Source organism: Antedon mediterranea, chromosome 1, assembly GCF_964355755.1.
Source record: "Antedon mediterranea chromosome 1, ecAntMedi1.1, whole genome shotgun sequence".
NCBI lineage: Eukaryota > Metazoa > Echinodermata > Crinoidea > Comatulida > Antedonidae > Antedon > Antedon mediterranea.
Window position 1 is genome coordinate 38,583,948 of NC_092670.1, and position 19,193 is coordinate 38,603,140.

The window sequence follows — 19,193 nt, forward strand, 5'->3', positions numbered from 1 at the left end:
ATTGTATCTGGCGGTACTGATGGTACAGACTCTGGAGCATCAGGTGCTACTGGAGGATCACAAACCAGTGGAGGCATGAGTGGAACAGTTGTATCTGGTGGTACTGATGGTACAGACTCTGGAGCATCAGGTGCTACTGGAGGATCACAAACCAGTGAAGGCATGAGTGGAACAATTGTATCTGGGGGTACTGATGGTACAGACTCTGGAGCATCAGGTGCTACTGGAGGATCACAAACCAGTGGAGGCATGAGTGGAACAGTTGTATCTGGTGGTACTGATGGTACAGACTCTGGAGCATCAGGTGCTACTGGAGGATCACAAACCAGTGGAGGCATGAGTGGAACAGTTGTATCTGGTGGTACTGATGGAACAGACTCTGGAGCCTCAGGTGCTACTGGAGGATCACAAGCCAGTGGAGGCATGAGTGGAACAGTTGTATCTGGGGGTACTGATGGTACAGACTCTGGAGCATCAGGTGCTACTGGAGGATCACAAACCAGTGGAACAGTTGTGTCTGGTGGTACAGGAGTAAAGATACCCACTGTTACAGGTAATTTAAGGTTTATTACCATAATCAAAATACTATTAAAAAAACATTTTAAATGAAACAACATTTTACAGTATTGTTTCAATGTAAAAAAAATAAACATAGGAGAAAAATGTATCTATACAATTGAAATTTACATCATGCTTATTATTTAAAACATTATTTTTTTATTTGACAGGTTTCTGTTGGACACAGTGGTTCGATGATGAAAATGGTGGCAATGTTGATCCATCTGCTCAATATGAAATTGAGTCTATTGACGACATTTTTGCACAATATCCAACATTAAGTTGTAAAAACCCTAAGGGAGTCCAATGTCAAACAAACAATGGTGCTTACGATCAGTCAGTCCAGTGTGATGTAGCATTTGGTTTAAGGTGTACCAATAGTGAAGGAAAGACTTGTGCAAATTACATGATCCGATTTGTTTGCCCAGAATTGTGCAGCCAAGGAGGAGTTACAGATTCAGGCTCCATGGGAGGACAAGGTGGAATAGATTCTGGTTCAACAACTGGAGGATCACACACCAGTGGAGGCATGAGTGGAACAGTTGTATCTGGTGGTACTGATGGTACAGATTCTGGAGCATCAGGTGATACTGGAGGATCACAAACCAGTGGAACAGTTGTGTCTGGTGGTACAGGAGTAAAGATACCCACTGTTACAGGTAATTTAAGGTTTATTACCATAATCAAAATACTATTACAAAACCAATTTAAATGAAACAACATTATACAGTATAGTTTGAATGTAACAAAAAATTAACTAAATAGAAAAATTTATTTATGCAATTTAAATTTACATCATGCTTATATTTGAAACATTATTTTTTATTTGACAGGTTTCTGTTGGACACAGTGGTTCGACGATGAAAATGGGGACAATGTTGATCCATCTGCTCAATATGAAATTGAGTCTATTGACGACATCTTTGCACAATATCCAACATTAAGTTGTAAAAACCCTAAGGGAGTCCAATGTCAAACAAACAATGGTGCTTACGATCAGTCAGTCCAGTGTGATGTAGCATTTGGTTTAAGGTGTACCAATAGTGAAGGAAAGACTTGTGCAAATTACATGATCCGATTTGTTTGCCCAGAATTGTGCAGCCAAGGAGGAGTTACAGATTCAGGCTCCATGGGCGGACAAGGTGGAATAGATTCTGGTTCAACAACTGGAGGATCACACACCAGTGGAGGCATGAGTGGAACAGTTGTATCTGGTGGTACTGATGGTACAGATTCAGGAGCATCAGGTGCTACTGGAGGATCACAAACCAGTGAAGGCATGAGTGGAACAATTGTATCTGGCGGTACTGATGGTACAGACTCTGGAGCATCAGGTGCTACTGGAGGATCACAAACCAGTGGAGGCATGAGTGGAACAGTTGTATCTGGTGGTACTGATGGTACAGACTCTGGAGCATCAGGTGCTACTGGAGGATCACAAACCAGTGGAGGCATGAGTGGAACAGTTGTATCTGGTGGTACTGATGGTACAGACTCTGGAGCCTCAGGTGCTACTGGAGGATCACAAGCCAGTGGAGGCATGAGTGGAACAGTTGTATCTGGGGGTACTGATGGTACAGACTCTGGAGCATCAGGTGCTACTGGAGGATCACAAACCAGTGGAACAGTTGTGTCTGGTGGTACAGGAGTAAAGATACCCACTGTTACAGGTAATTTAAGGTTTATTACCATAATCAAAATACTATTAAAAAAACATTTTAAATGAAACAACATTTTACAGTATTGTTTCAATGTAAAAAAAATAAACATAGGAGAAAAATGTATCTATACAATTGAAATTTACATCATGCTTATATTTGAAACATTATTTTTTTATTTGACAGGTTTCTGTTGGACACAGTGGTTCGACGATGAAAATGGTGGCAATGTTGATCCATCTGCTCAATATGAAATTGAGTCTATTGACGACATCTTTGCACAATATCCAACATTAAGTTGTAAAAACCCTAAGGGAGTCCAATGTCAAACAAACAATGGTGCTTACGATCAGTCAGTCCAGTGTGATGTAGCATTTGGTTTAAGGTGTACCAATAGTGAAGGAAAGACTTGTGCAAATTACATGATCCGATTTGTTTGCCCAGAATTGTGCAGCCAAGGAGGAGTTACAGATTCAGGCTCCATGGGCGGACAAGGTGGAATAGATTCTGGTTCAACAACTGGAGGATCACACACCAGTGGAGGCATGAGTGGAACAGTTGTATCTGGTGGTACTGATGGTACAGATTCAGGAGCATCAGGTGCTACTGGAGGATCACAAACCAGTGAAGGCATGAGTGGAACAATTGTATCTGGCGGTACTGATGGTACAGACTCTGGAGCATCAGGTGCTACTGGAGGATCACAAACCAGTGGAGGCATGAGTGGAACAGTTGTATCTGGTGGTACTGATGGTACAGACTCTGGAGCATCAGGTGCTACTGGAGGATCACAAACCAGTGGAGGCATGAGTGGAACAGTTGTATCTGGTGGTACTGATGGTACAGACTCTGGAGCCTCAGGTGCTACTGGAGGATCACAAGCCAGTGGAGGCATGAGTGGAACAGTTGTATCTGGGGGTACTGATGGTACAGACTCTGGAGCATCAGGTGCTACTGGAGGATCACAAACCAGTGGAACAGTTGTGTCTGGTGGTACAGGAGTAAAGATACCCACTGTTACAGGTAATTTAAGGTTTATTACCATAATCAAAATACTATTAAAAAAACATTTTAAATGAAACAACATTTTACAGTATTGTTTCAATGTAAAAAAAATAAACATAGGAGAAAAATGTATCTATACAATTGAAATTTACATCATGCTTATATTTGAAACATTATTTTTTTATTTGACAGGTTTCTGTTGGACACAGTGGTTCGACGATGAAAATGGTGGCAATGTTGATCCATCTGCTCAATATGAAATTGAGTCTATTGACGACATCTTTGCACAATATCCAACATTAAGTTGTAAAAACCCTAAGGGAGTCCAATGTCAAACAAACAATGGTGCTTACGATCAGTCAGTCCAGTGTGATGTAGCATTTGGTTTAAGGTGTACCAATAGTGAAGGAAAGACTTGTGCAAATTACATGATCCGATTTGTTTGCCCAGAATTGTGCAGCCAAGGAGGAGTTACAGATTCAGGCTCCATGGGAGGACAAGGTGGAATAGATTCTGGTTCAACAACTGGAGGATCACACACCAGTGGAGGCATGAGTGGAACAGTTGTGTCTGGTGGTACTGATGGTACAGATTCAGGAGCATCAGGTGCTACTGGAGGATCACAAACCAGTGGAGGCATGAGTGGAACAATTGTATCTGGCGGTACTGATGGTACAGACTCTGGAGCATCAGGTGCTACTGGAGGATCACAAACCAGTGGAGGCATGAGTGGAACAGTTGTATCTGGTGGTACTGATAGTACAGACTCTGGAGCATCAGGTGCTACTGGAGGATCACAAACCAGTGGAACAGTTGTGTCTGGTGGTACAGGAGTAAAGATACCCACTGTTACAGGTAATTTAAGGTTTATTACCATAATCAAAATACTATTAAAAAAACATTTTAAATGAAACAACATTTTACAGTATTGTTTCAATGTAAAAAAAAAATAAACATAGGAGAAAAATGTATCTATACAATTTAAATTTACATCATGCTTATATTTTAAACAGTATTTTTTCATTTGACAGGTTTCTGTTGGACACAGTGGTTCGACGATGAAAATGGTGGCAATGTTGATCCATCTGCTCAATATGAAATTGAGTCTATTGACGACATCTTTGCACAATATCCAACATTAAGTTGTAAAAACCCTAAGGGAGTCCAATGTCAAACAAACAATGGTGCTTACGATCAGTCAGTCCAGTGTGATGTAGCATTTGGTTTAAGGTGTACCAATAGTGAAGGAAAGACTTGTGCAAATTACATGATCCGATTTGTTTGCCCAGAATTGTGCAGCCAAGGAGGAGTTACAGATTCAGGCTCTATGGGAGGACAAGGTGGAATAGATTCTGGTTCAACAACTGGAGGATCACACACCAGTGGAGGCATGAGTGGAACAGTTGTATCTGGTGGTACTGATGGTACAGATTCAGGAGCATCAGGTGCTACTGGAGGATCACAAACCAGTGGAGGCATGAGTGGAACAATTGTATCTGGTGGTACTGATAGTACAGACTCTGGAGCATCAGGTGCTACTGGAGGATCACAAACCAGTGGAGGCATGAGTGGAACAGTTGTATCTGGTGGTACTGATGGTACAGACTCTGGAGCATCAGGTGCTACTGGAGGATCACAAACCAGTGGAGGCATGAGTGGAACAGTTCTATCTGATGGTACAGATTCTGGAGCATCAGACACTACTGGAGGATCACAAACCAGTGGAGGCATGAGTGGAACAGTTGTATCTGGTGGTACTGATGGTACAGACTCTGGAGCATCAGGTGCTACAGGAGGATCACACACCAGTGGGGAAATGACTGGAACAGTTGTATCTGATGGTACTGATAGTACAGATTCTGGAGCATCAGGTGTTACTGGTGGATCACAAACCAGTGGAGGCATGAGTGGAACAGTTGGTTCTGGTAGTACTGATGGTACAGACTCTGGAGCATCCGGTGCTACTGGTGGAATTAGTGGTCCTGATACATTGCCAACTGCAGGCACAGTTTTAGTAGCAGGTTAGTGAATTGCTCTTTCTCTTTTTATTGTGATTAATATTGTACTTGGTGAGGAACAATACATGATTGTATCCATTTGTTTTTTTTTAATACAGTTTCTTGTACAACAAGTTTGTGTGATGCATTGAGTATGCCAGTCTTTGATATTACCCGTGACGTCGTAGATGTCTCTAAATACTACGTCATGTGTATGGCTGGCAATGCGTGCAATCCATTTTTCGCCTGCTCCGTCATTAGTGCCATGGTAACAGAATATGAACAAAAATCATCTAGATGTTTGAGTTGGAGAAAAGAAGTAGGATGCGGTAAGTAATTATTTATGTTTTATTGAAGTTTTATAATTATTCTATAATGGCGCTATTATAAGATATCTTGTACTTATTTTATCGTAATTGTTTGTAATTCTGGATCTTCGCCAGATGATTTTAGAGTAACCATTTTTTAAAATAATTTATCTTTAAGTTAATTAATTGGTACACTGTGTTTTCTAGATACATCTTGCTCCGCTGGTCTTGAATTCAAGGAATGTGGATGTGTCAACTCTGTGTGTAGTGTTAGTGACGTGTGTGAACCATGGCAGAGACGCTCCGGATGTGGGTGCGGCAAAGGATTCTATTTCAAAAACGGCGTTTGTGAATCTTGTGGTAAGCTCTATTTTACTCTTTTGCAGTAAACAATGCTGGGTTTTAAGTTCTACAGAAGTTACAAAATTGTTGTCTTTGGAACCATCGCAACGTTTGAATAAAATAAAATCTTTTAAACCTAATTCTAAAAACATCTCATAGGTAGACCAACTACAATTGTCTGGACACCCAAGTCAAATAAAAATAAACAGCATGCAGTATCTTGTCTTTTGACAAACCGTATGTCATACTGTATAATATATCTCTCATCACAGTATACAATATTGATATAGAATCCCCAAAACAATCCAGTGTATGCATTTGCAAATATATGTACCACATTGTGTAATCAAAACATCAGTATTAAAGTACACCCTCGAAGTATACTCAATGCATTATGCAAACATTCTCATGTTGTTATTTTTGTATTTCTTTTTCATTTTTCAGAACATTATGATGGTAGCTTGGATGTTGTACCAGCATCAACCGCAGGTTAGTTTTTCTAATTGTGTTTTTATATTAAGCTGGTACTAGATTCTTTCTAGTACATCATCCACTAGTATATCATTAAATTGTACATGATGCAATAGTGCATGATGCAATAGTACATCATGCAATAGTACATAATCCAATAGTACATCATGTTATATTACATCATCCAATAGTGCATCATTTAATAGTACATCATTCAATAGTACATCATTTAATAGTAATGTGTAATTCCTTCATCTTCCTTAACATCTTTACCAAGGATATTCAATTATTACACTTGGAAACAAACTTCAATGGTGTAATTTAATCTTTGTTAAATGTAGGCCTACGTTTAACAGATATTTGAATCTTTTTTACAGGAAATTGTCGCCACCGTCGAGTTGAGAAAGTACACAACGTACAGTTCGATGATGGATCAGTGTGCAATGCAACATTTGCTGTTGATGAATGCAGCGGTAAATGCGCGTCACGATCAGCAACAAATGGAATGGTCGAAAACATGATGGCTTCACGTTCGCAAACATGCGGATGTTGTAGACCTTTTGAACCCGTTGGAAAAATGATTCCTGTTCAATGCGACGCTAGTGGTGCCATCAAGGAAATCAATGTAGAAGTGTTCGATAGTTGTGTTTGTGAACAAAACCGGGATTGTACATTTCAAGATTAAAAACTCGGAAATAATTAATCAACTTCAGCAATTATTTTAGATAGAAACCATAGATTCCCGAAGGGATCTGAATTCGGCAATGTTTTGTAATTTTATTTTTAAATGTGCTATAGTTACAAAAATTGTCTGTTATGTTTGTTTTGTTAGCAGGATGCTGTGTATATATCATTTTAAATGATTTATGATGAAGAAATAATTTGTTACATAAAAACACTGCTCTGTTATTTATCATTTTTTTCCTATTTCGCCATCATAGGGCGTACATTAAAGTTAACTGATATTGAGAAAGTGAACCCAAAGTTTAACAACCAAAACGAAAGTTTGGCTATTATTTATTGAGGCTGTACACGATTGAGACAATGTCTAACGTTATGATTATGTGAACATAGGCATACTAGTTATTAAGCACGCTGTTTTTGCTGTTAAATATTGCTTGATTACTGACGTTTCTAAAATGTTTGTCTCCTCTGTTAAAACATAGGTTCAATTAAAGATAATGTGTGTTGATTTACTAAAAAAAAAGTCCAATAATAATTGTGTGTTTTATTAAGTTAAAATAAATGTGGAACCTTTTTAAAAACTGTTTTGTTTTTTAATTGTTGTTTTCTTAATTTCATTACATTTATTTAAAAAAACAAGGTCATGGATAATAGATTTATCAGATTCAGAAGTTGAACTGAACTTGTTCGTATTCACAATGTTTAATATACTGTTTGTGGTTGATAGAACTTTCAGTTATATTGAGCTTATAAGAGCTAGAATAGTGTGTGGGTTGGGTCTCTGATATTATCACCGGCTCTTAAACCTAATTAATTGCGGTTTATGTTTACTTTCCGTGTTTAGATTGTTGACTTGGTTACAGGCGATAAGCTTGTTGTTTTGCAATTGCGCATATTTGGTTTCTTTGATTCCAAAAGTTTCAAAGAACACAGCTTATAAATGTCAACCAAACATCATTATCGAATGTTAACTTTTTAGAAATTAATTACATTTTGTGATATTAGTAGGCATATTATATGTCATAATGTAACAATGTTTTTAACACCAAGATCGGCGAATTTCAGCAAGGTTTCTGATACTTTTAGAGAAATCTTTTTAGTTAAATTGTGAATTCATCATTTTATTTCATTATTTATTCGGTCTATTTCTATATAGACAAGAGACTAAGTGAACTTAATCACTGTAGCTGAGCCGGTTGACCAAACCCCAAAGTCAGTTTACACATAAAAGACACTAAATACAGTTAAAGCGAATTATATATCGTAATGTAACAATTTTTTAACACCAAGATCGGCGAATTTCAGCAAGGTTTCTGTTAAATCCGTTTTAGTCAAATTATGAATTCATTATTTCATTTTATTGTTTATTCGGTCTATTTCAATATATAAATAACAAAAAAAAAATGAAATTGGGGAGACCAGGTTCAACCTAAGTGAACCTAATCACTGTAGCTAAATACAGTTAAAGCGAATCAAAATGAATGTGAACTTTTCTAATAAAGGATGATGGCTTTATAGAACTGCAGCATCTGTCAATAAGTATCAAATCTTAAAGAAAGTGGTATTTTACTTATTAATATATTTTAAACCCTTTATATTGCAGTTGATTTTCATAGTTTCCAGAACAAAAAATTGTGTGTAAGATTTTTCTAAATGTTTGGGGTTAGCAAATCAGAAAAAGTCTACACTTTACTTCTGACGTAATTTTAATATTCTTCTAAACTACTCATTAATGTTAAATAACAAAATAATACAGCAGCAGGCATACAATAGAGTTTTTCTAGAAAGCTTCGCATTTCTACATTTTTGCTTTAAAAATTCTTCTGCTATCTAGAAGTGTTGCTTTTTCAGAAATGTTTCTCTGGGCCTTAATACTATGGAAGCTTGTGATATTTTAACATGGAAACGTCTGATATTGGGTCGATACGTTGAGTTGTTCAGGTTAGGCATGTACCTCTAGTCTGTCATTATCTCACATCAAACAAACCAATGTCTGTATGAACAAGATAATCGTAATCTTTTCTGATTTATGGGGAGGATATGTAGTTGACCCTTGTATTACCCGTCGTATACACTAAAAGGTGTCATCCCGATTTTCCACATTGTAAAACTAGACGAGAGACAGGAACGTACTCAGTTTTGCGTGATATACAGTGTATATATGAGTACTTGTACAAAGTGGAAAACTTGTGAAAGAGAAGATCCGGTGTTGAGCTTAGGGTTCTAGAACCATGGCCTCCATCATCAAATCGGTCACATTCATCTTCGCCATTATTTATTGCGCGTCCATTGGTGAAACTTCAAGGTATGAAATATAATTTATTTTCAATTTAAACTTTCAATAATTATTTTGGTTAGGCCTACTCTCTTAAGGAATAGTAGTATCTAAAACATTATTTATCTATTGTAGGGTATTTTAATTATAATCAATATTCATTGTTGCTTTAATTGAATATTCCTGACATGTTAGATCCATACTTTCATGTTTTTGGCTTTGTATCGAATTCTGAATTGTAGAAAATTTATGCTGTTTTTTTTATTTAAGAAATATTATTTCCCTCCATAATAATACATTTCAGTCATATTTTTCAAAGTCTGATTTTCTTAAGCGGCATCTTTTTTTATGTTATAAAAAAAATAGCAAAGATAATTTTATTTCTACCTTACTGAAGTGAAATTTGAGTAATTTTATCAACACGATTTCCACTTTTTCTACAATAATTACTAGTACAGTACTTATCATTTTTCTGTGGAATTAGGCAACTTAATCTGAACGTATATACTTTAAATTAATACATGTTAGTGTACATATTCAAAATACTGTTAATCTGAGATACAGCACTGGGAATCGTGTGAATTCATGTCTGAAACCAGTCAAGTAGCATAGAGTGGTTCCACCTCTTCCATGAGCAGCAGTAGTAAAATCATTCTACGAATGAAGTACTGTAGATCCTAATAACAGCTGTTACTGTGTATGATTCCACCAAACATTCGAGTTAAAATCACGATTGTGAGGCATTTAATAAATATTCAAACTGCTTAAAATATCTTGACATGTTTCGAGAAACTATTCTCATCATAAGAACAGAAAACAAGGCCTAGAGTACTTATATACAGGAGAGTATTTATATAGGACATGTTGTATGTAAATGAGGAAGTAATTAGCATGATACTGTAGTTACTTCTTGTTGAGTTTCTTAAATAAATTAATATCAAGGTGTTACTTGATTTACCTCAAAACGATAATTTGCTTTACTATCACTAAACTGAAATCCTATGAAATAATTTTTGTTTTTTATAGATATGTAGGAAAATACAGTGCCGATCAGTCTTTAAATGCTTACCGAGATTTCAATGGTAAGATTCATTTTCATTTTCTTTGTTTTCACATCTTTATTAGTGGCTTAACTTATCAGGCCTAGGCCAAATAATACATAATATTAATGATATAAATAGCGTATAAGCAGGCTCTCAAAGCGCTGTACATTGAAGTAAAACATAGGAAAGGGAACAATTGTTAGGGTCTAGATAAATGGAAAGCTTGCTGAAAAGAAAAACATTTCAGTGGGTCTTAAAAGACATCAAAATTGCACACTGTCGGATTGGAATTGGTACAACGTTAGAGCTGCCACGCCTTACTAGACTATTTGATGTACATGACAAAGTTTCACAATTTTGAATAGAATGAGCTTGATAGACCTAATAACAGCAATGTTACATTTAAGATACACAAATTTTCTTGGTAATAACAAATATTTTATTGTAACGATACCTGTTACGATACCTGTTATGATACCTGCTTTCTGCAATAATAATCTGTCATCAGAAAAGGTAGAGAATATTTACATAAATAGGCATAGCACAAATATATAAGTCTATTACTATATTTTAAGATAGGCCTACTGGAATGCGTTGTATTCCTCACTCAGTTTTTACTTGGGAAGAATGAGAGTACTCTCAGTCTTTCCAAGGCTATCTAGTCTTGCTTATTCCTGGTTATAATAATATGAAACTAATGGTAGATGCAGCCAGCTTAAATGATATTTTACATGATGATGTTTTCTTTTTTTTTTCGTTTTCTTAATACAGTCTTATTTTGTTAAAGATGATATTTTTTTTTTTTTTTTTAATACAGTCTTATTTTGTTAAAGAACATTTACGTGTGTGTTGTGTGTTTAAAAAAAAATCTTTTTTGTTCTTTCACTAAAAAATAGGGAGCATTAGAGCCAATCTGTAATTGTGTAATGCTTTAAGTTTTACTCTTAATGTCGTAATCGAAATGGGGAATAAATGATGTAAAAAAAGATACAATTAAAATAATTTCGTTGCAAAATGTTTACCTTAAATGTTTGCATAAAGTTAAGAGACAAACAGGACGTTGGCGTGATGACGTCAAACCGAAGATACCCTATTCCACCCACGGTCTCAGTGCATATTGTGCTTTCTAATAATATCAGGTTGTCTTTTTGTAGTTTATAAAAGACCACGGTCGACAAATAACACATTATATGATAACGATGTATTTGACTAGTATGTTTTTATCAGTTGTGATCTTGTTATGTTCTTTAACATTCCAAATATTAAGGTTGAATGTGTATTTAATGCATTGGGTTACAGATAAATCTGTACATTTAGCTCTACCTATTCATCTCTTGGTTTTGTTATTTAACATTCCAAATAGAAGGATTTTATGTTGTATGAACATTTTCTAACAATTCGTTTATGTGAAAAGTCAGGAAAAAAGGAAATGAAGCAAGTATCGTATATAGAAAACGTTGATAACTAATATACAGTGCCAATTAATATACTCATTACAATATGTTTTGTTTTCAACATGACAAATCCTATGTAGGTTACAACTAATGGTAATGACTCGAGAACTTTTCGTTTGTTTTTAATAGTTGTTTTTCGGTTGTTTTCATTTAGTTCTTGTAATGTATTATGAAAGATTAAAAGTAATAAATAAAAAATAATTTAAAAAATAAGTTATTAGGGAAACACGCAAACGTTATTGTACAATAATTGGTTTATGGAAATCAATGACAACATTGTCAAAATGAAGTTTAACAGAACGCAAAAATAATTTAAAACACAGAATAGCGTCAATTTAAAATTATTGTTAAATCCGATCTATTGTGTCTTTGTGATGAAAACTATATTACAAATTAGATTATGCCTATTAAACAAAAATAATGACTCGAGTGAAAGTAAGAAACTAGTAGTTTAGACCTACTACCATTGTGTCTTTTTAAGATAAGATAAGATAACTTTATTTCGTCTACAAACAAGTGGAAATGATGGTGTTTGTCTCATACAAAGTTAAAACATTAACAGAAAACCAAATATCAGAAACAATTTGAAAACATGTATTGTGTAGATGTCAATTATACTGAAACTATGACGTAAATGTTTCCTCATTTATAACTGTCATAATAATTATGGGGGAAGGGGGTGGAGGGTCTACGATAATTGATAACAAGTCCTTCCAAAATAGAACAAAATGGTCGTGCCGAATCGTACGTTTTATGATCGGTGCAGATGAATACGTGGGTTGTCAAAATAGATACTCACGCCTACGTTTAGATACTGTAAAGCTACTGAGTAAACACACACATCTTGCTTGACCCTGTTCATCGATTCGCAAAAACGAATACAGTATTAGGCTTTATAATATCAGAAAGGATAATGTTTTAATATTAGAGATTATAGAGAGAAAAAAGCGTGTATTAAGAATGTAGACATTGTAATATTAATGGGAAAGGTCAATAAAAGGTCAATAAAAGGTCAATAAAAGTATACTGTCAGAAAAAATAATATATTAGAGATTAAAGAGAGAGAAAAAAACATGAATTAAAAATGTAGAAATTGTAAAATAACTAAAAAACTATATTAGGCTACAATTGTCTGTCATTCAGAATGCAATGAGGAAGGATTAACAAGAATGGAAAGAACAATGAAATTATAATATTCTTAATTATAATTGGTTTTCAGATCTTCATGTTCAGAAACGTGCTGCCCAACCGATTCCGAGGCTACCTCCGCTTCCCGCAACCGGCTCACCACGTAAGTACATCATCTAAACAATTTCCCCGTAACTTCCTTCATATATGTTTTATTTGTACAAAACACTCAGATATATACATATTTAACTTAGAAGACTCAGCAAAATAACTATCCGATGACTAAAGCCATACTACACAATGTTCTATAAGACGTGTGAGTAGCATAGAGTACTTCATTTGCGTAACATAACAGGTGGCGAAACACCATTAACTAACTAAAAATGTATTGTATTTTATTTCAGCCGTTGCAGCAACAGGCACATGTTCAACGTGGGGTCAATCGCATTACAATACGTTCGACGGGCAAATATACACGTTTCCCGGTTACTGCGAATACATCCTAGTTTCCGATTGTCTGGACTTCTCTTTCCACATTTACGTGCGTAATGAAGCAGCCGGCGTATGCACAGGTAGCGCGCCGTGTAGACGGTGGGTGACAATCGAAAACGGCGCTCCATCTAGCCTACTTGAGCTATCACCCAGGGATGGTGGTTCGCTGGTTACCTACAAAGGGATAGAACTAACTTTACCAGCATCAATTGATGGAATGATAGTAGAAGAAATAGCCTCGTATATTGTGGTTAGAAGCGGTCTTGGATTTAATCTTGTTTGGGATGGAGCCGAGTACATCGATGTCCACGTTACGTCCTCAAGTTTGAAAGATAACACGTGCGGTCTTTGTGGTATATACAATGACGATCCAACGGACGATTTCTCAACTCCATTGGGTGTGGTAAAAGACGACCCGTACGACTTTGGACAGTCTTGGCAAAACACGGAACCAGGTAATCATTAATTATTAATCATTTTCCATCATATAGACTAACTAAATAATAGTATCTCATTATACATTCTGTTTAATATTACTAATTATGTTTAAACAAACATTAATCTATAACAATTCGGTTGAACGACGTGGCATCACAGACTAATATAATATTTATCCAGATAATAAGTTGGGTTCATTAGCCAAACCAGTTCATCATTTATCCGGGTATAGACTAAGCCTAAATAGGTCATATAAGCAATCACTGCGCATGCTTGCACACCGCTTATGTGTTATGTCCCATTCTGAATGTGTATCAGAACGCGCGCAGAGTGTCATATCAAGCATGGGGCGCACGCTGCGTCCAATGATTGTTTGGTAGTCTTTTAATGCCACAGTTGATAATCAACATGATCTAAAATTAAATTATAGACGTATTACTTGCACACTAGATTCATTATGCACAAAAAAGAAACTTTGTTATTAAACCATTAGTTACAAAAAGCAACTCATCACCAAACCGAAATGGTGTGTAAATCAAAACAAAAATACAATTTTTTACAAATTATATTTGAAGACGTTCTTGTACGTTGATAGTGACTATAGCAATTGTTGGTTTTATAACAAAGATTCTCTAAACTAACTTTTAGAATAGTATAAAAACATTAGAATTATATCGCTTTAAAAATAGATTGCTTCACCGACACAACCGACACAACATACCGATATCGTTATAACCTTCCCGAGATTCAAAGTGACGTCACTTTACTGGAGTTTGAAGTGCGCGCGTACAGTGACGTATACATCTCACTTTCGTCTGCAAAAAGTGATGTTGATCCTATGTATGAGATTGTGATTGGTGGAACCAACGACACCCGCTCTGAGATCAAACGCTGTAAACAATGTCCGACGTTGGCAACATCTGTTAGATCGAATGGATTTGTCAACATGCAAACTTTTACGAAATTCTGGATAAAACTTGAGAACGGACGAATATCCGTTGGAGATGAAAAAAGCACATATCCATTTATGTTTTGGACCGATGCTAATCCGTTAAGTATTCGATATCTTGGATACAGTACGGGTACAAACAGTATTGGAATATTTAGATTCTGTGGGTTTTCTAGTAAGTATTATGCTTTAATGGAACAGCTTAAACAATTTCTAAAGCAGTATTTGGTGTGTTTAAATGTTGCTCCTAAACAAATCATTACAATTTGTATAAATGTTCTACAATATACCTTTGACTACCATAGAAATACCATCAAATTCATGTCATAGAGCTCTAGTCAAAAGTTCATCATTAATCTATTTCAATGTCATAAAAATGTTACACTGGAAATAGAGTTTACAAAAGTTCGTTCGTTTTTAGGTGCCTGTACCGTTGCACCGCCACCGCCTGCAGCCAGATGCACTGAGGCCCAGTTCCCGTCATATTTTTACACCAATCCGGCCTATAAACACTTGATCGATACGGCTAACTTTGCGCGGGAGACTTGCAACCAGTTAATGAGTGCGCCATTTAACTCCTGCCACTCGGTAAGATTCCCTTTTATATTTTTTCTTTCTGCTTAATCACCGAAATTCTCTAAAGCAAGTTATGTAGGTAAAGTTCAAAAGACAACTTGGATAAATGCTGATTCTTTACCTCTTTTCAATCATATTCTACAGGTTGTTGATGTTAACCCTTACGTATACGCTTGTGAAGAAGATCTTTGCTCGTGTAGCCCTAACAGAGACGACTGTCCGTGTGGTCCATTTGAAGCATATGCTCTGGAATGTTCCAGAAATGGCGTAGTATTATCGTGGAGAAGTGACGACCTTTGTCGTAAGTAGCCTACACCCCATTCCTTTTTGTACCAACAAATTGAGAATAGGTTTCATTTCTAGTTAAAGGATTAATATTCAACAAAATGTTTGTAAATGTATGCTGTTCTGCTGTGTTGATCTAGAAAAAGGAAAGCATGTGAACATCGATAAGGGGCTCTGGTTTTAGTATGTCGTATTTGTATGTTCAAAATGTAATTGTATGTATTTTTAATGCTCTGTTGTATATATTGATGTAAATCTTCTCCTCTAGCTCTCGTTTGTACAAACGGAACAGTGTATGACTCATGTGGTGGTTCTTGTCCGGCTACTTGTGAAAATCGTCAAAGAACATGTTCCAAAGATTACTGTTTGGATGGATGTCACTGTCCAGAAGGCCAGCTGCTCGAGAATGGTCAGTGCATCGATTCAAGTGGATGTCCATGTGAATATAACAATAAGGAATATCCATCCGGCCATGTTCTACGTCAAGGATGCAACTCTTGGTATGTGACAAAATATTTGTGACGTCACTTTAACAAAAGTTTTCCAAACATGACTTGACCTTTGGAAATACATTTCACAATGCTATATAGCTTTTCGCAACCGTACTTGACCACGATTCGAGATCCTTATTTTTCATGAGGCGCCACTTCACTACGCAGCTGCTGCGCATGCTCAGAAATATATGTGGCTCCTTGTGTAATTAGGAAAGCCGTAAACATATGAAAATTTGTTTCTTTGCACAATAACGTCAACAATGTTTAAGTTATCGTAATAAAAATATACTCACAAACAGGGCGGCCATGACAATTGATTGTCAAAATATTGCTCAAGTCATCACAATTACAATCTCGAGTTATCTGTATCTTCAATACGTCGAAATACTAAATAGTACGCCCTCTGTCTGTACTGTACTAAGTTTTTCACTCAATTTCTGAGCATTCAATGTTTTTGGAAAAAAGTAAGCTTATAGTTGTTTTACTTTACTATATTTCAGTACTTGTAAAGGTGGTTTGTGGACTGACTGCACGAATAACATATGTGGAGGTAAGTTTTTTTTTGGAGATGGAGATGGATGGATATATAGCATAGGCATCACATCTTTTAAATATGCCTATGCAGCCTGTTCTATTTGAGAAAAAAGGCTAACCAGTCAAGTCTTTTATCTATATTATTATTATAATCTCTTATCAATTTACAGCAAAATGCTGGGCTTCTGGAGACCCTCATTACCGTACGTTTGACAATAAGCGCTATGACTTCCAAGGGGCCTGTTCTTACGTCATGGTACAGGACTGCTGGGATTACTCTAATGATTATGCCATCCACACTGAAAACGTACCATGTAGAGGCCCTGGAATCACCTGTACTAAATCGATAACCATCAAGATGGGAGGTTCTGAAGTTGTTCTTAAGCAAGATTTTGCTTGGACATTTGACGGGAAGCCAGGTGATAGCCTACCGTTTGGCAACCACCATTTGTACGTAGAGATGCCTTCAGAGGAAATGATCAAGGTATCGTAAAATCATACATATAGACATAGTCCTCTATCTAACTGAAAGTTGAAGTAAAGGTATTAAAAGCATTTAAAATTAATCTATAAATAGAATGTAGAATTCGTGAAAAACAGAAAAGTTATACTGTAAAAGTACTGATACAGTAAGAGCTGAACCGCTCACAAGACCGCTCACAAGTCTAAAGCTCCGTCTACACTATCAAACTTTATGTGACAAAAAATGTGATGTGCCCAAATGTGGTAGTAATATGCTTAAAATGGTAGTGATATGACATCATCATGTCCATATATTTGCACATTTAGTTTGATAGTGTAGACAGAGTTTTAGTATTTTGTTCCGTTCATTTTTCTTTTTAAAAGTAAAATGGATATCTTCAAACATGTTCATTTCATACTATAGGTAACGTTGGAAAACAACATCGAAGTATTTTGGGATGGCATGAAACGTGTTGAGGTATCTGTACCTGCTGAACAGTACAACAAGACGTGTGGGTTATGTGGAACGTACACCAACAAACAGAACGATGATTTCTACACACGAGCTGGTGAGATAAATCATTTATTTTAAGTCCTACATAATAGAAATACTTAGTAATAATATAGATTATTGTAAAGTCTACACTATTAAACTAGTTTGAAAACAAAAAATTATGTTCCCAAATATGGTAGTAGTGGTATGCCCAGATATGGTAGTAATATGACAACGTCATGTTCATATATGGTCACTCATCATTTTTTGTTGTCACATAAATTTTGATAGTGTAGAACAGAACTTAATGTTGTTTTATTCTATTTCCAGGTGATATTGAGACGAATCCAATCTCATTTGGAAACAAGTGGAAAGTGTATGGGACATGTCCAGACCTGCCCATAACTCCTCCAGTTCATCCATGTGATCTGTTTTCTCAGAGGGCGCCAGCAGCCACACTACAATGTCAAAAATTAAAGAAAGATGACGCTTTTAAAGGTACCTAAAAAATATTTATTCAAAGAAAGTTACCATTCCAATTTCTCTAAGCACACTTTCAATTTGGTCTTTAAAAATATTTAAATTAGGTTTTAATTGATTTTTCTTGTTCAGGCCCATCAATTCCCCATCACCTATGAAGTCTCACTGCCACCTTAATTAATATTCGTAAATAATCAATTGTACAATTACATCCTATATTTTTTAGTATACTGTATATTTGCTAGTAAATAATGAAGAAGATTGTGAGATTGTATATGCGCGCCTACGTGTGAAATTAAAAGAAAAGTTTCAAGATCTAGATACTATAATGACAATTAGCTGATCTTTTTATTGTCTTTGTTTGGTTAAACATTATAAAATGTAACTTATTATGTTTGCTATTGTCTGCTCAGCGTGTCATGATGTCATTGACCCGGCGCCATATTACGATAACTGTTTGTATGACGTATGCAATCAATTCCCCATCACCTATGAAGTCCCACTGCCGTCGAATTAGTATTCATAAATAATCAATTGTACAGTTACATCCTAATTTTAGTATACCGTATATTTGCTAGTAAATAATGAAGAAGATTGTGAGATTGTTTGTATATGCGCGCCTACGTGTGATATTAAACGACAGGTTCCCGGATCTAGATACTATAATTACAATTGATTTTTATTTTTGACCCATCAATTAATATTCGTAAATATTCAATTGTACTGTAAATTTGCTAGTAAATAATGAAGAAGATTGTGAGATTGTATATGCGCGTCTACGTGTGATATTCAAAGAAAAGTTTCAGGATCTAGATACTATAATGACAATTAGCCGATATTTGTATTGTCTTTGTTTGGTTAAACATTATAAATGTAACTTATTATGTTTGCTATTGTCTGCTCACAGCGTGTCATGATGTCGTTGACCCGGCGCCATATTACGATAACTGTTTGTATGACCATATGACGTATGCAATCAATTCCCCATCACCTATGAAGTCCCGCTGCCGTCGAATTAGTATTCATAAATAAACAATTGTACAGTTACATCCTATTTTTAGTATACC

The 19,193-nt window shown here is 35.9% G+C and overlaps 2 protein-coding genes across 2 annotated transcripts in view; both read left to right on the forward strand.

The window, feature by feature from the left end:
- Nucleotides 1–7,598, forward strand: part of LOC140044890 (uncharacterized) — a 24,331-nt gene extending 16,733 nt beyond the window's left edge. Inside the window, exons 20-30 of the mRNA XM_072089590.1 lie at nt 44–553; nt 729–1,217; nt 1,392–1,805; nt 2,067–2,228; nt 2,403–3,239; nt 3,414–4,076; nt 4,253–5,242; nt 5,338–5,547; nt 5,734–5,886; nt 6,313–6,357; nt 6,717–7,598. Of these exons, the coding sequence (XP_071945691.1) occupies nt 44–553; nt 729–1,217; nt 1,392–1,805; nt 2,067–2,228; nt 2,403–3,239; nt 3,414–4,076; nt 4,253–5,242; nt 5,338–5,547; nt 5,734–5,886; nt 6,313–6,357; nt 6,717–7,024 (4,781 nt within the window). The 3' untranslated portion in view covers nt 7,025–7,598. The remainder of the gene's footprint in view (nt 1–43; nt 554–728; nt 1,218–1,391; nt 1,806–2,066; nt 2,229–2,402; nt 3,240–3,413; nt 4,077–4,252; nt 5,243–5,337; nt 5,548–5,733; nt 5,887–6,312; nt 6,358–6,716) is intronic.
- A 1,656-nt stretch (nt 7,599–9,254) lies between these two features.
- LOC140044901 (von Willebrand factor-like) lies at nt 9,255–18,284 on the forward strand. Its single transcript, XM_072089601.1, has 13 exons — nt 9,255–9,328; nt 10,325–10,380; nt 13,015–13,086; nt 13,328–13,870; nt 14,543–14,977; nt 15,224–15,390; nt 15,523–15,679; nt 15,932–16,163; nt 16,658–16,707; nt 16,862–17,175; nt 17,578–17,722; nt 17,977–18,144; nt 18,259–18,284. Exons 1-13 carry the CDS (start codon nt 9,255–9,257, stop codon nt 18,282–18,284), a joined length of 2,439 nt encoding a protein of 812 aa, XP_071945702.1.
- Nucleotides 18,285–19,193: the final 909 nt, after the last annotated feature.